The 17,543-nt window shown below is 36.8% G+C and overlaps 1 protein-coding gene and 1 pseudogene across 1 annotated transcript; both read right to left on the bottom strand.

Moving 5' to 3' along the window:
* Positions 1-843: 843 nt before the first annotated feature.
* LOC133876052 (ferric reduction oxidase 8, mitochondrial-like) lies at positions 844-5,098 on the bottom strand (annotated as a pseudogene).
* A 4,030-nt stretch (positions 5,099-9,128) lies between these two features.
* LOC133875982 (ferric reduction oxidase 8, mitochondrial-like) lies at positions 9,129-13,160 on the bottom strand. The gene is made up of 8 exons (XM_062314272.1): positions 12,738-13,160; positions 12,469-12,562; positions 12,169-12,354; positions 11,852-12,089; positions 11,301-11,628; positions 10,946-11,204; positions 9,664-10,346; positions 9,129-9,568 (listed from the first exon to the last, which is right to left on the bottom strand). The coding sequence occupies exons 1-8, from the start codon at positions 12,889-12,891 to the stop codon at positions 9,387-9,389; spliced, it is 2,124 nt and encodes a 707-aa protein (XP_062170256.1). The 5' UTR covers positions 12,892-13,160; the 3' UTR covers positions 9,129-9,386.
* Positions 13,161-17,543: the final 4,383 nt, after the last annotated feature.

Raw genomic sequence — 17,543 nt, 5'->3', positions numbered from 1 at the left:
AAAAATTAATGTGAGGCTTAGTACTCATGAGCACTTTTATATAATCTATCCACTCTATGTGGGCTAATAACTCATTAATTGTTTCCTCGTATAGGAATTGGTTAATGTTAATGATTTTATATAAGCTATTTGTAATCCTAAAAGTTGAAATTTAGAAAAGAGAATACAATCATGTAACAAAGGGTAAGAAATTTACGTGCTAGAACTAGAAGAGATATTGAAGAGTTCCAAGTCCTTGATGACATTCCAAATAGAAAATAGTATTAGATTAGAAATGTACATGCTGAAATTCGAGTATTTGGTAGCCTAAATGACAATCACATAAGCAAGCAATCTAGATAGACCATTAAAAAAACTACAGCATATCTGCTAGCTGCAGTTTTTGTTTTATGACATGTAAGCCAAATCTGTGCATGATTCTGATCCAATCAAATAATAAAAAGAACAAAGAAAAGGATATAGGCTACTTCGAGATAGCCGTGATCTGCAATGACTACTTTGAGGAAGCCGTGACTTCCAATATATCAACAAAGGTTTTAGGTTTTCATAATAATCAGCATGATATTTTATTCATTAGGATTATACTTATATAGAAGACGGTTAGGTCATAAGGCATAACCATCAGGTTTAGCAGTCATTACATCATGCAAGAAAATAACTAAGAAGGAAATAAACTAACGAAAAATACATTACTTATTCGCTAAAACACTTAGGAAATAAAAATGAAAAATAATTATACTCCTTATTCTCTGCCGACTTGGGCTTTAGTACTACCGCGTGTACTGCCCCGTAAGCCCTGGAATCAGATTCCTAGTAAAGTTCTGCTTACATTTGGAAACGACACTATCTTGTGCAGTTGAGGCAGTGGAAACTGAAGCATGGCTTCTTTTTCTTAGCACCCATCTGGAAACCCAGAGATTTCTGGTGGCATATGGATGCTACTGACTCTTTCAATGATTCAGGTCCACAGACCAAGACTCCAATATCAGATCCACCCGCTTCGTTTGGAAAGTTGCCAAATATATCTGTTCAATTCACTTGTTAGAATCCATATATACTTCCCGTCAATCCTGAGACTATAAATAAAGCCATGGAAAATACAAGGAATACATAAAAGTACCATGAAAGTCGGGCCTTCCTCCAAAATGAATTTCATGTTCCACCAGGGAACTCCCTGTTTCTCTGTCCATGGCTTTGAATGGCTTTTGGGAGACTGGTGCAGGGATCTCATTCTTCAGCCTTCTCCTTCTCAAAACTATTGCCACTAAACTGCTGCATGTTAAAGCTATGAGAAAAGAAGATAAGAGAAGTAGATCAACCACCCAAGATGGAGTCTTTTCTTCGGAGACTTTAGAGGTCTTCTTTTGGGAGGGAACAAAGATATGATTGAAACAAGTAAGAAAAACAAGAAACACGATGCAGGAGAATCCAGCCAAGGCAGCAATACAAAGGAAACTTTCGAGTCCATATATTGCATGATTCGAACATTTTTGTGCTGAAGTGCACTGTTTGAAGCTGAGATGAGTCACTTAGAAGTTGTCTTGCTGTTGGATTAGCTTGCACTTCTTGGGTCACAAAAATTTTCAGTTTTAGATGCAATCCTTCACTTGACTGGTTCTGGAGCAGAGACGAGATTGAATTCAACAGACATATGTCCTGAGACTTCTTGACAACAAATATAAGCTGCATTCTTGTGGGGAGTCTATATTTGCTGCTGTTTTGTGTTGAAGCAATTTCCAGCAAAGTGCTCAGAAATGGAGTTATCCCGATTCCACCCGCTGCCAGAAGTAGACTGTCATATCTGCAAAAAAGGATTTGTTATTAGTGTTGAAAATCTAACCTTAACATGTTAGCGCAGAAATTGAAAGCAGGAAATTAAATGCTCGATGTTAAGGTGCGTTACTAAGTCATTTTTTTAAGAAGTTATTTGTCTCCACCAATTCCAATGAATTGGTATGCACTAGGTTATAACAAACACTTCTCCAGAATATAATAGAGCCTAAGAAAAACACAAGACTCGAATTTTACAAACTACAAAAGGTTTTGAGAGAAACAAAATAAAAGATAATTTTTTGTATATTAAAACAACGCGCGTGTCCGTCTATTGCTTCTCACCGTATTAAAGCATACACACAAGTGCATACACCCAACATTAGTTGCTTTAAAACAATAGTTTGATGTGAATTGGGCATTAAGATGCCAACTTTAATTTCTCTCTTTCACATGTGAACTCTCTTCTTCCAAAGCTCTTTATAATTTACCATTTCAAATTACTCTGAAATCATATATAATATATATAATTATGCTAATTTTGAAAACTCTTTTAACAAAACAAGATTTCTAGTCAATAGGGAACCGATGGGCATCTCAATAACCACTGAATAACTCCTATAAATAATCAAATAAAAAGTTTTAATATGGTATGATCATTTTCTACACCTTAGGAAGTCCATTGAGGCAGGTCCGTAAGGGCCTTCAATTGCTACTGGTAAGCAGTTTGTCTGATCAGCATCCGATTCTACTTCAGCTTGCATCAAGTCATACAGAGAACTTGTCCACCCTCCTTCACATTTAACCATAACAGACAGCGAGTCATCGTCAACACCAGAGCTGGAGGTTACACTGAAGGAGCGCCATTGAGTTCTGGATATGCTTTGTATCTTCATGAATACCACACTTGTCGGGTTATACTTCAAACCTGCAATGAGTAGGAAAAATTAATTGCTTTATGTGAACTTCCAATCCTTCTCTACATGATTTTCTGATAACATAAAGGGACTACAGAAATAATTACTTGGATCCTTGGGCAGAATAAGTTCTATTGCCTTGGAAGGGAAGATTCGTGCCGAAAGAATGCAAGTTTCTGGTCTTGATTGTATGATTCGGAGTAACTTGTCAATGCCAAAGAGAAAAATCCCAGGGAAAACCATATAGAAGTGCCTATCTCAAGCATGAAACATGAAAAATACTAGGAAGACTATGTACAGATGGTGCGTGTAATAGAAGAGTTCAAACTTTTTCCTCCTTATCTGAGGAAGCGATGTAATCCAGATTACTAGCCCTGCCACAAGAGCAATCTCCCCAGCAAGGTATATCCTGCCTGTTTTCTGCCATTTCCATATCTGTTGTTCAAGAAACACAAGCCACGGAAAAAAAGTAAACAAGTTAAACTGCAATACCAAATAGTACTGATGATTAAATTACTCTGTAAAATTAATGGTTGAAATGGACTAGGAATTTTGTATCCGAAATGGTCTGTAAAATTATAAATTAAATGGTTAAATTCACCAATTCATATCAGTTTAAGCTTTTGGAACGAGTATGGATTACCTCATCCTGGATGTGGTGGCTGACACCCCAGATGAAGAGGGTGCTTGCACCATGTAAAGTGGCAAAAGTAAGCATTGCTGTCCCAACCCAGGTATGGTATTTTACTGAAGCTTCAAACTGGATGCCAACTAAGCGAAATATGGCAAGCCCCCTTAGAATAGGCAGAAGCAGCAAAGCCAGGCAGCAAACCAAACCGGGTTGCGACTCTTAAGTACTTGAATTGCCATCTGAAATACAGATGAAGCATCGATTAACATTGGTGAAATTTTTGGTTTTCAGTGCTCAACATATCAAGCACAGTACTTACAATTGCAGCTTCAGTGATTTAACTGGCATCAACTTCTTGAAATCATTAGAGATGTGGGCATAGAAAGTCCATGCTAAAACGAGGATAAATAGAAACACTGCCAGAATTTCAACACCAGATAAAACACCAATAAAACTGTTCACAACCAGTGGATTTGAGAAAGCTGAAGGTGAACTCCTTGCTTGTCTGTTTATCATCCATATTAAGCAGGAGAAAAAAGAAAAAAAGAAAAAAATCAATGAATCAAATTTATGGCTGTGATGTTCTAGTAGTATATGAGAGATAATATTACCTGGTTCTTGGGTCCCTGGTCTTCAAATCCAAATAAACAAGTCCGATTATAGCCAGGGCAATTACAGGAAATGTATACACAGCAAAGTCAAGACCTGCAAAATATCCACTATGAATTAGTGTTTATAACATAATTATGTATCTTGAATGAAGGAATATTATATAACCCATAATAAGGGAAGGAGCTTTATATATTAAGAAGAATTTCTTGGCAGTTGGTAAAACCCATAAGGCCATACTATATTTTTTTGATGAAGTCCCAAGTATGTACCATAATATCCAAACACGGTAGTCCTAGCGCTCTCTTCAGCTCCTTTCCATTTCCTTGTCCACAGTTCTGTCGGCTTTAGAAGCCAAAGGGAAATCCAACCAGTGAATATTAGAATCATCAATGCTTTGAGAATAAGAACAATGGCCTTCGCTATGTCCGGCCGTCTGCTAGCACGTTGCAGTGGTCAGTTTTTGAGTTCGATCTAGTATGGAAGGGGTCACTATATAAAGAAATTTGAAGAAAGATTGGAACCACAAGGAGATAAAGAGAGATTTAAGCTCATTGCTCCACCACAATTCCAAGAGTGCCTATGATCAATCTCATAATTTGGCAAATGATATACGGAGATTTTCAGTACTATCACATGATTTTCTCCATTTTCGGTCGTGTCATGGCTTGCATGTCTCAAACGTGGGCAACTTGCTTTCTTAGCCACACGTACATTTTGTCTCTCCTTGTTTTACTTGTCGGTGAAGTTTGCTTCTTATGCTCTGTTTTTTTCTTTGTTTTGATGTAAAATGATTTTCCTAGTAAAATATTTTTGACAAAATCATTTTTCAAAAAAAATAATTTTTCCGAAAAATATTTTCCGACGTATGGCTCGTGTGAAAAAATACTGACGGCGGAAAACGGAATCCGACAACTGCTGCCAAAATTTGGCCGCCGTCGCCGAATTCCGAAAAACCAGATTTTGGCCAAACTGGCCGAAATCTGACAAATACGGCAGGAATCCGGCAAGTACTGCTAGATTCTGGTCATATTGCCAGAATTTGGTCTGCCAGAATCTGGCTACGGCAGCCGAATGTCGTCACCGGCTGGATTCTGGCGGTCGACGTTATCGCCTGAATCTGGTGAGTGTCGATGGATTCCGGCAATCGGATACCAAAATTCTGGACCATCGGCGGTAAATTCATGCTATCAACAAACTCCAATGTTCAGCGGTGGCAGATTCTCACAAACGAGCGTGCAAGAATGAAGAGTTTAAATTCGAAAAACGATTTACGGTTTCTATAAATCATTTTTCAAAAATTAAAGAAGCTTTTATGGTCAAACCGAAAATGATTTTCATTGACCATTATTTTTGTCCCAACCAAACACCAAAAAATGCCGAAAACGCTTTTCAGAAAACATTTTACGTCAAAACAAATGAAGCATTAGTTAAGTTTTGAAATTTTACTTCACTGTGAAGTATTTTGACCGACTCACTTCTTTACAAGAACTAACACTTTCAATTATTTATAAAAGAAGAACAGTGAGAGGCAGGAACTTCGGGCAGTAGAGAAGAAATGAAAAGGAGAGGCAGAAACTTGAGTTGCAAAATACACGTTCACACTTGTGTTTTCTCATGTGTGAGGTGCCGTACAACACTTAGAGAGAAAAAAAAAATAGAGTCTCTCTCTCTCTCTCTCTCTCTCTCTCTCTCTCTCTCTCTCTCTCTCTCTCTCTCTTTATATTTTTCTCTTTCGTAAGAGAGTGAGATTTGAGTTTATCGGAGTTTTTAGGTTTGAGTGTTTTTCTCTATACTACTCTTTGTACTCCACCTTTTGTTAGTGAATATTTTTTGCGTCGTCTTCGCCAGGGGATGTAGACTTATTAAGCCGAATCACTGAAATCTTAGTGTCTTGTGTGATTGTGTTATTTACTGTTATGCTATTCTTTGCTTCTTTAGTAATCCCTAAAATTAGTTTTGTCACAACAAACTGGTATCAGAGCTTGGATATTTATTTTGCCGTATGGCTACTGAAAATTTGAAGTAGAAAAGTTTGTTGGTCAGAATAATTTCAGTCTTTGGCGTATCAAGATGTGGGCTTTGTTACGACAACAAGGCTTGGCGAAGATTTTAGAACCATCCGATGAAAGAATTGGTATTAAAGCAATTGAAGAAATTGGGGAATATGTGGAACTTGAAGAAAAAGCCCACAGTGTAATTTTGTTGTCCCTTTCAGATTGAGTTTTGAGAAAAGTTGCCGATGAAGAAATTGCTGCTGGACTTTGGAAGAAGCTGGAGAACTTGTACATGAAGAAGTCTCTCACTAACCGGTTGTATTTGAAGCAACGGTTATATACCATCAAGATGAAGGAAGGCATGCCTCTTTGTGATCATTTTGATGAATTTAATAAAATTCTTATGGACTTGAAAAATATTGATGTTCAAGTGGATGATGAGGATCAAGCCTTGATTTTGTTGTGTTCACTACCAGATTTGTTTGATAATTTTGTTAATTCAATGTTGTACGGTATAGATACCATCTCCTTAGCTGATGTTAAATCTACCTTGAATTCTATGGAGTTGAGGACAAGATTGAATGGGAAAGGTAGTGATAATCAGGCTGAGGGTTTATTTGTTAAATGGCGTTTGGAAAATTCCTCTAATTTTAGAGGTTGTTCCAGTGAGAGAGACTCGGAAGGCCAATCCAAGTCCAAGAAGAATGTTCAGTGTTACTATTGCAAAAAGTATGGACACTATAAATCCGAGTGTCTGAAGCTGAAAAATAAAGAGGAAGGTAATAAGCTAAGTTCCTATTCTGTGGTTGGTGTTGTTGAAGAAAATTTTGAGGGTTCAAAATTTGTCCTTAGAGTTACTGTTTATGATGGTCGTTTTAGCGACAACTGGGTCCTTGATAATGCTTGTACACTTAATATCTCCTAAAAGGGATTGGTTTACTACCTATGAGTCAGTCAATGGTAATTCAGTCTTGATGGGAAAATATGTTGTCTGCAAAATTGTTGTATGGGTACAATTAGAATAAGGATGCATGATGAGATCGCGAGGACTTTGAAAAATGTTCGACATATATATACCAGATTTGAAGAAAAATCTTATTTCTTTAGACACTTTAGACTCCCTTGGATACAAGTATTCCGATGAAGGTAGAGTCATTCGGGGTTAGTAAAAGTTCATTGTTTATGATGCAAGGTAACAAGGTTGATTGCCTCTATTTTCTTCAGGGTAGTACGGTGACATGTTCAGTTGATGTGTCTTCAGACACTACTTGGTTATGGCATATGTGGTTGGGTCATAGTAAGAAGGTGGAGCTTTAGGTAGAAGATTCACAGAGGATGCAAGATGTCACTCAAGATCAGCCCATTATAGACAGCCATGGTTCCGATTTTGATGATGATGATTCATAAGAAGAGCAAGCAACTGGTATTGCGACGAGTAGATAGAGGAAGCAGATTATGCTACCTCCGAGATATGGTTATGCAGATTTGGTAGCGAATGCACTTACTGTGGCAGAGGATACTGTGGTCCAGGAGTCTTCAATTCTTTCAGAAGCCGTCACAAGTAATGAGTCTGCATTTTGGGTTGTTGCCATGAATGAAGTAATTGAGTCTCTTCATAAGAAGCAGACATGAGATTTGTTGAAATTGCCAAAGGACTCGAAGACTGTCGGGTTGAGGAGATTGTATGGTTGGAACAATCTTCGGGACTGTGGTACAAGGGTTTTGTGTATTGTGGGCAATTTTCATATGGTTCTTTTGTTTATTTGTTGCTCTATGTGGATGACATACTTATTGCTGTTAAAAGCATTTTGAGGTTAAGAGGTAGAAATCTTTTTTGAGTGATGAGTTTGAAATGAAAGATTTAGGTGGTGCAAAGAAAATCCTTGGGTTAGTGAGTACTCCGTATGATGCACATTTCAGACTCTCAGCAGTGTTAGCACCATAGAGTGAGGAGGAGGAGTGTTTCATGTTGCATGTACCTTACTCTAGTCTAGTTTGGAGCTGCACTCGTCCAGATATTTCACAAGCAGTCAGTGTTATTAGTCCTTGCAACTTGCAAGGTTTACTGGCAGGCAGTGAAATGGATTCTTTGTTATTTACAAAGTGCTACAGTCTTTGGTTTATTCTTCGACAGAGGCAGTTGTATCATTTCCAGTGTTATTTAGTGTGTTGATTCAGATTGTGTTGGTCATCTAGTTGCGACACAGGGAGCTATCACATTGAAGAAAATTGGTATGGTAGGAAATCTAGTAGATATGTTGACTAAGCCAGTTCCGGTTCTTAGGTTCAAGCTTTGCTTGGACTTGATTGGTGTTTGTACCTTGTGATTACCCTTAAGGTTTTGGAGGAGACGTCGTGAGGATATTTGCATTGAGAACTTGATGAAATTCAAGTCAATGCGGAGATTTGTAGTGTAATGACTTGCCTTTCACAAGTCATGGTGGGCCTGGTCTTTTTTTACTTGTTTTTTCCTTTTTCTCACAAATATGGTTTCACCCGTAGCTTTACTTCTTGGAGAAGTTTCTTACCTTACTTCATGGTGAAGTTCTCATTGACCGACTTGACCACTCTATATCATAGAAACAACATTCGATCATTTTTGGTAGAAAGACAACAACTTCTTCATGGCAGCAGAGAAGAAGAAAGAGTGGATCTCACTTTGTAGATTCTTACTATTTGTGTTGGCCACACGGTGGCTTAGAGAATTTAGAGTATTATCTCTTTTGTATAATTCTCTTGCAAGTGAGAGTGAGATTTGAGTGTATTGAAGTTTTTGGGTTTGAGTTATTTTCTCTGAACTACTCTGTGTACTCCACCTTTTGTTAGTAAATATTTTCTGGGTCTTCTCTGCCAATGGATGTAGGCTTATTAAGCCAAACCACTTAAATCTTGATGTTTTGTGTGATTGTGTTATTTTCTATTATGCTATTTTCTGCTTTATTGGGATCCCTAAAATTAGTTTTGTCACAATAAGGCTTAGTACCCAATAGCTCTTCTATAATCTATCAACTCTATGTGGGCTAATAACTCATTAACTATTTCCTTGTAAAGGAAAGGGTTAATGTTAAGGCTTTTATATAAGCTAAGAGTAAGAGAATACAATCATGTTATTGCTTTTAGATAAGAGAATACAATCATGTAACAAAGGGTAAGAAATTTATGTGCTAGAACTAGAAGAGATATTGAAGAGTTCCAAGTCCTTGATGACATTCCAAGTAGAAAATAGTATTAGATTAAAAATGTACACGCTGAAATTCGAGTATTTGGTAGCCTAAATGACAATCAGATAAGCAGGCAATCTAGATAGACCGTTGAAAAAACTACAGCACATCTGCTAGCTGTAGTTTTTGTTTTACGGCATGTAAGCCAAATCCGTCCATTATTCCTAGTAAAGTTCTGCTTACAATTGGAAACGACACTATCTTGTGCAGTATATATATGTTGTAATTGGCGTAGAAAGTACTACAGTGAGAAGTTGAGGCAGTGGAAACTGAAGCATGGCTTCTTTTTCTCAGCACCCATCTGGAAACCCAGAGATTTCTGGTGGCATATGGATGCTACTGACTCTTTCATTGATTCAGGTCCACAGACCAAGACTCCAATATCAGATCCGCCCGTTTCATTTGGAAAGTTGCCAAATATATCTGTTCAATTCACTTGTTAGAATCCATATATACTTCCCTTAAAACCTGAGACTATAAGTAAAGCCATGGAAAATACAAGGAATACATAAAAGTACCATGAAAGTCGGGCCTTCCTCCAAAATGAATTTCATGTTCCTCCAGGGAACTCCCTGTTTCTCTGTCCATGGCTTTGCCTGGCTTTTGGGAGACTGGTGCAGGAATCTCATTCTTCAGCCTTCTCCTTCTCAAAACTATTGCCACTAAACTGCTGCATGTTAAAGCTATGAGAAAAGAAGATAAGAGAAGTAGATCAACCACCGAAGATGGAGTCTTTTCTTTGGAGACTTTAGAGGTCTTCTTTTGGGAGGGAACAAAGATATGATTGAAACAAATAAGAAAAACAAGAAACACGATGCAGGAGAATCCAGCCAAGGCAGCAATACAAAGGAAACTTTCGAGTCCATATATCGCATGATTCGAACATTTTGTGCTGAAGTGTACTGTTTGAAGTTGATCAGATGAGTCACTTAGAAGTTGTCTTGCTGTTGGATTAGCTTGCACTTCTTGGGTCACAAAAATTTTCAGTTTTAGATGCAACCCTTCACTTGACTGGTTCTGGAGCAGAGACGAGATTGAATTCAGCAGACATATGTCCTGAGACTTCTTAACAACAAATATAAGTTGCATTCTTGTGGGGAGTCTATATTTGCTGCTGTTTTGTGCTGAAGCAATTTCCAGCAAAATGCTCAGAAATGGAGTTATCCCGATTCCACCCGCTACCAGAAGTAGACTGTCATATCTGCAAAAAAGGATTTGTTATTAGTGTTGAAAATCTACCCTTAACATGTTAGTGCAGAAATTTAAAACAGAAAATTAAATGCTCGATCTTAAGGTGCGTTACTGAGTTGTTTTTTTTAAGAAGTTATTTGTCTTCTCCAATTCTAATGAATTGATATGCACTAGGTTACAACAAACACTTCTCCATGATATAATAGAGCTTAGGAAAAACATGAGACTCGAATTTTACAAACTACAAAAGGTTTTGAGAGAGACAAGAGAAGAGATAAGTTTCTGTATATTAAAACAATGCTTCTCACTGTATTAAAGCATACACACAAGTACATACATCCAACATTAGTTTGATGTGAATTGGGCATTAAGATGCCAAATTTAATTTCTCTTTTTCTCATGTAGACTCTCTTCTTCCAAAGCTCTTTACCATTTCAAATAACTCTCAAACCATATATAATATATATAATTATACTAATTGTTGAAAACTCTTTTAACGAAACATGATTTCTACGCAATAGTGAACCGATGAGCATCTCAATAACCACTGAACAACTCCTATAAATAATCAAATAAAAAGTTTTAATATGGTATGATCATTTTCTACACCTTAGGAAGTCCATTGAGGCAGGTCCATAAGGGCCTTCAATTGCTACTGGTATGCAGTTTGTCTGATCAGCATCCGAGTCTACTTCAGCTTGTATCAACTCAAAGAGAGAACTTGTCCACCGTCCTTCACATTTAACCATAACAGACAGCGAGTCATCGTCAACACTAGAGCTGGAGGTTATACTGAAGGGGTGCCATTGAGTTCTGGATATGCTTTGTATCTTCATGAATACCACACTTGTCGGGTTATACTTCAAACCTGCAATGAGTAGGGAAAATTAATTACTTTATGTGAACTTCCAATCCTTCTCTACATGATTTTCTGATAACATAAAGGGACTACAGAAATAATTACTTGGATCCTTAGGCAGAATAAGTTCTATAGCCTTGGAAGGGAAGATTCGTGCTGAAAGAATGCAAGTTTCTGGTCTTGATTGTATGATTCGGAGTATCTTGTCAATGCCAAAGAGAAAAATCCCAGGGAAAACCATATAGAAGTGCCTATCTCCAGCATGAAACATGAAAAATACTAGGAAGACTATGTACAGATGGTGAGTGTAATAGAAGAGTTCAAACTTTTTCCTCCTTATCTGAGGAAGCGATGTAATCCAGATTACTAGCCCTGCCACGAAAGCAATCTCCCCAGCAAGGTATATCCTGCCTGTTTTCTGCCATTTCCATATCTGTTGTTCAAGAAACACAAGCCACAGAAAAAAATAAAAAATAAAAAAGGTATACAAGTTAGACTACAATACTAAATAGTACTGATGATTAAATTACTCTGTAAAACTAATGGTTGAAATGGACTAGGAATTTTGTATCCGAAATGGTCCCTAAAAATATAAATTAAATGGTTAAATTCACTAATTCCTATCCGTTTAAGCTTTTGGAACGAGTATGGATTACCTCATCCTGGATGTGGTGGCTGACACCCCAGATGAAGAGGGTGCTTGCACCATGTAAAGTGGCAAAAGTAAGCATTGCTGTCCCAACCCAGGTATGGTATTTTACTGAAGCTTCAAACTGGATGCCAACTAAGCGAAATATGGCAAGCCCCCTTAGAATAGGCAGAAGCAGCAAAGCCAGGCAGACTTCTGCTAGCAAACCGAACCGGGTTGCGATTCTTAAGTACTTGAGTTGCCATCTGAAATACAGAAGAAGCATCGATTAACATTGGTGAAATTTTGGTTTTCAGTGTCCAACATATCAAGCACAGTACTTACAATTGCAGCTTCAGTGATTTAACTGGCATCAACTTCTTGAAATCATGAGAGATGTGGGCATAGAAAGTCCATGCTAAAACGAGGATAAATAGAAGCACTGCCAGAATTTCAACACCAGATAAAACACCAATGAAACTGTTCACAACCAGTGGATTTGAGAAGGCTGAAGGTGAACTCCTTGCTTGTCTGTTTATCATCCATATTAAGCAGGAGAAAAAAGAAAAAAAGAAAAAAGAAAAAAAATCAATGAATCAAATTTATGGCTGTGATGTTCTAGTAGTAGATGGGAGATAATATTACCTGCTTCTTGGTTCCCTGGTCTTCAAATCCAAGTAAACAAGTCCGATCATAGCCAGGGTAATTACAGGAAATGTATACACAGCAAAGTCAAGACCTGCAAAATATCCACTAGGAATTAGTGTTTATAACATAATTATGTATCTTGAATGAAGGAATATTTAAATATTATATAACTCATATAAGGGAAGGAGCTTTATATATTAAGAAGAATTTCTTGGCAGTAGGTAAAACCCATACTATATTTTTTTAATGAAGTCCCAAGTATGTACCATAATATCCAAACAGAGTAGTCCTAGCGCTCTCTTCAGCTCCTTTCCATTTCCTTGTCCACAGTTCTGTCGGCTTTAGAAGCCAAAGGGAAATCCAACCAGTGAATATTAGAATCATCAATACTTTGAGAATAAGAAGAATGGCCTTCGCCATGTCTGTGATCTGCTAGCACGTTGCAGTGTTCAGTTTTTGAGTTCTAGTATGGAAGGGATCACTATATAAAGAAATTTGAAGAAAGATTGGAACCACAAGGAGATAAAGGGAGATTTAAGCTCATAGCCCCACCACAATTCCAGGAGTGCCTATCACTCTCATCATTTGGCAAATGATATTCGGAGATTTCTGCAGTATCACATGATGTTCTTCATTTTCATCATTTCATTTTTCCACAATAAGAAGTTGACATTCTGGTTTAGATATGATCAAATTTTCTTATAGTTTGAAGGGTCACAAAGAGGCTCGCCGCCCTCCTTAAGAAAATGATCACGTCTCTTTCAAGACACAGCCAAACGTAAGTTCTTTTTGTTTTTTTGAACGATGCTCATATTTTTTAGGACAGAAGAGTAAATAAAGTAAAATCTCCTTAGCAAATAATGAGAAATATTATCGGGCGAGTAATGCTACTCTTCACACTCATTTTATTACTATCATGGGCAGAGACGGAGGGAGGGGGGCCAGTAGGGGCCATGGCCCCCCCTCAATTTCTTGAAAGAAAAAAAATTAAAGGTTAAAAAATCAAAAAATTCTAAAACGGAGTATATTTTTAGCCTATTACCCTTCTCAACAATATAAAAGAAATGAAAATAGTAAACAACGATTAATTCCCGAGAAAATGAAGAAAAAAAAAATTATTGAAAGCTAAAGAGTGGGCAGCTTCTGCTATGACGCGGGTTCAAGGAAGCTGAAGAGTGGGCTTGTAGGCATAAGACGTTGGAAAAAGAAACTAATGGCGGAGCACTGGTTCGTTGGTTGCCTGGGAAAGGGACAAATTGCAAAGAAACAGGAGTACTCGTGTGAAGTGTGCAAGCCAAATGCTTGGGTGAAAAGTCGTGTGCAGAATTAATGGAAGGTAGGTGAGATATGAGTTTTCAAAAAAAAAAAAAAAAAATAGAGCAACAGGTGCTGGGAATATATATATTATATTAGCCTACGCTCCTTATTAACAAAATTTTTTGTTCTTGACCCTTGTTTATAAAAGTTTCTGACTCCGTTCTTGCTCACGGGAGATATGAGTGCATGCCGGGAGAAATATTGGATTTCTCCAACCAAAAGCCATAACAGTGGAAATTGCGAATAGACATAGTACATATGTCATACATACGACATACAGCAGAAGATTCTATTCAAGTCTCATATTGTTGTGAGCTTAGCCTTCTTTTACGACTACCTTTGTATTCTAGTAAATGGCCCCTGTATTAGAAAGTGGACTCGTGGTCCAACCACTGCTAAATGGCCTCCTTTTTACTTGTTCACATTATTCAATTCGATCTACTTTATTCCTTTGGTTGGATGGAGATAGAAAGCGAGTACACCAGAAAAGAACAGGGGATTCAGAAATGGATCTTAGAGTTTCACCATAGGTGAAACAAAATCAATGATATTGTCACAGACAGATGAAATATTGAACTTTAGTTTGGATATGATCTTTTATGTGGACCGCAGGCGATAATAGTGTCAGATGGATTCTTTAGATGACTTGATAAATTAACTTAGGATCCAATGCTTGTACAGTGTAATACTAGAAAAGATAATCAAGGAAAGATAGGTTGTCATATTTATAGAAGGAGCTCCTTATTGAGATTGTAGGATTGCTAGTGCACGACTCAGAGATTTTATAGATGGAGCTCATTATTAAGATCGTAGGATTGCTAGTGTCGAACCAGAGAAAAACGTTAGTCATATCTGCGCTATCACTCCAAAAAGAGTACTAGGAAAAAGCTTAAAATTAATTAGTTCTTTTGAGGTGATAGTGCAGATGTGGTTAATATTTTTTCCTAGGTCGTTACAACTAGGCTTTCTTATTCATTAACCAACGTAGCCTTAAGTTTGTTAAGTTTGAAGTGTTAGCAAATTCAATGTTAAAACATATTTGGTTATAAGTTTTAGTCTAGATATAAGTCAGTGAAAAAGTTGATTCAAGACATGAGAAGTCAAGTTTGTGTATGCTGTTAACATTGACAAACACGGAGTAAAATGATCATAACTTTTGATTCTGAATTAGATGAAGACAAAATTGGTGGCGTTAGAAAGCTGACTCAAAATTATATGACTTTGTATTTCATGAAAAGTTTCAAATCCTAATGTTTACTGGGTTAAAATGAGCTATGGATAGAATATTGAAAATCTGGATCGGCTCGTGTGCAAACTCATCCGAACTAGTTTTTCCACAAAATGCCTCGTTTGCAATCTCGTCCAGACGAGCTGCAGATCAGTTTTTGGCGGAATAGCTTGTCCGTAACTCGTCTACAATCTCGGTCAACCAAAAACCAAAATTTGCAATTTTTGAGTAACCAACTTTAAGATTTTAGTGTTATTTTCTCAAGTCTATTTAAGGGCTTTTGGAACATAATTTTTCATGATATAAGAGGAAGTATTTTCAGGGAAAAAAAAAAGTGTATTTTTCTTCGTATGCTAAAAAAGAAAACTCATGTTTTTATGCTTTCAATTGTTTCTCTCTTTGAGTCTTTGTTGTAAATCACAACCTTTCATTAACAACAATTGAAGCCTATTGGAGTTCCAATAAAAGAGATCAAGTATAAGAATTGTCCATAAGTTCTGAAAGAACTACTGTAGTAGCAGGCAAGTGGGTTGCTTGTCTAGTACAAAGTCATGTCAATTATAAAGGTTTTGTAAGTATGAACATCTTGTAATTTATTATTCTTCTCTAAATGATTAATTTTTTGGGTTGGCTGCCCCGAACTTTTTTTACTTTAAAGAGTCACTCAAAAGGTTTCTACTTCGTCACCGAATTACTTGTGTTAATTGATTTATTGCTTTCATAATTTTTAGTGATTGTTTGTGTGCTGGTTAAATTTTTAAATTTCGCATTATTTTGTAAACACCTAGTCAATCTCTCTTTCTAGGTGTTGTTTGGAATCTTAGATTATTATTTTCAAAGTTGGTATCAAAAAAAGAAAATCTAAAAAAAAATTTGGTAGAACCACCCTATTACATGGAAAATGGCAATCGTAAATACAATACAGTATTGAAGACTGGTTTGTATTTCCCACTTGTTTTGTTCATTATACAATCGGTGTATATAGAGGAAAGAATTGACACAAGTGACAAAACATTGAAAAGTGGTTAGTGTTATGCATATTGGATGGGACAATCATCTTCCCTATTTTATTTGGAATATATAATATTTATTTTATTGTTAAGATTTAAAGTTGATATAGATATCTAATAATGTATATAAAGTTAATATTAACACGTAAAAGCATAAATAATCCGCATGGAGTACATCATTAACAAGATTAAAGTGCAAAGTGCAGAGAAGTTAACTAAATTTTAATTACAGTCAAGAAAAATAAACAAACAAGTCACTTCCTAATGCAAGGAAAACGGAAATTAGGAATTTGGTTCAGGAAATGATGATGGCCAACACTTAAGATGACATGATACCATGACATCACTAGTAAAAATAATTATCATAGTCCTCAAATCTATCTCCTAAGAGCGGTCGGAGTGAACTCGTCTCTTTGACGAATTTACCAAATTCAGCTGAAAACCTCCAAAATCAAGTTTGTAGCAAGCTCACCTCTGTTACAATAAATTTGACGATTGTCAAAAACCTTCGTGGAGTCGATTTCTCTCGTCTCTTACTATTTTTCCGTTTTTTATTCCATTTTCGTGGATTCAAACTTCCTTCGTCTCTTTCCTGTCCCTCTTTTGTGTTCGGCGCTAAAGGATTTAGAAGTAGACAAGAAAAAAGCCGGCCGTTGAGGAAGCCAAGGCCGACAGAGGAGAAGCTGGTCACCGAGGGTCTGGTGGATCTTGACTTGGGTCTAACAAAGGGGAAGCCGAAGAGCAGGTTGGGTCCGGAGATAGGCGCAACGGTAGGGTCGGGTGTTACAATTGAGGCGATCCGAGGCACATCGTTAGGGATTAGGATTCCGGTGATTCTAGAAGTAGAGGAGGTCTGGCCGTTGAGGAAAAGCCGGTCGTCGAAGAAATTGGTCGTCGAGAAACTTGGGTCTGGAGAAGGAGAACAGGTCGGGTCCGGTGGAGGTCTAATATTCAATTTTGGTGGATTGGTTGAAAAGTAGTTATTTTAAAACTAATAAAAATGGTATTTATTTAAAGGAGGGAATATTTAGTAAGTTTGGTATTTAGACCTTTAAAAAGTAAGTAATTAAAATAAGAAAAGTGAATTTTTTAGTCAAAATTTTCTTAAATTTTGTCTAGTTTATTATGAATACTCTAAGCCCTTCGGTGTTCTTGGTCAAAGGTAGATGTGAACCACCCCTTGATATTTTTCTACTATTATTTATATAGATGATAGATCATTCTATTATAAAACCTTTTGACTCCTCATTCTACATCTCACTACAAAATCCATATATTTGGATTATTCGGAAAATAAAATAAAAAAGAAAAAAGAAAAGAAAGATATTTTCGAAAGTGATCATACTTTTGGACAGATTTCAGATAACCTTGTTAGTTTCTAGGACTAAATTACAGAGGAAACCATATTTTAAAACCTATGGTGGATAATTTATCTCCCAAAAACTTTGAACCGGAAGATAGAAACATCTCTAAACTTCTATTATATTTATAACTACTATCCTCAATCTTCAAAATCT

The sequence above is a fragment of the Alnus glutinosa genome, chromosome 8 (genome assembly GCF_958979055.1).
Source record: "Alnus glutinosa chromosome 8, dhAlnGlut1.1, whole genome shotgun sequence".
Taxonomy (NCBI): domain Eukaryota; kingdom Viridiplantae; phylum Streptophyta; class Magnoliopsida; order Fagales; family Betulaceae; genus Alnus; species Alnus glutinosa.
Note: the sequence above shows the minus strand (reverse complement) of the source record. Positions and strands in the feature narration are given on the sequence as shown.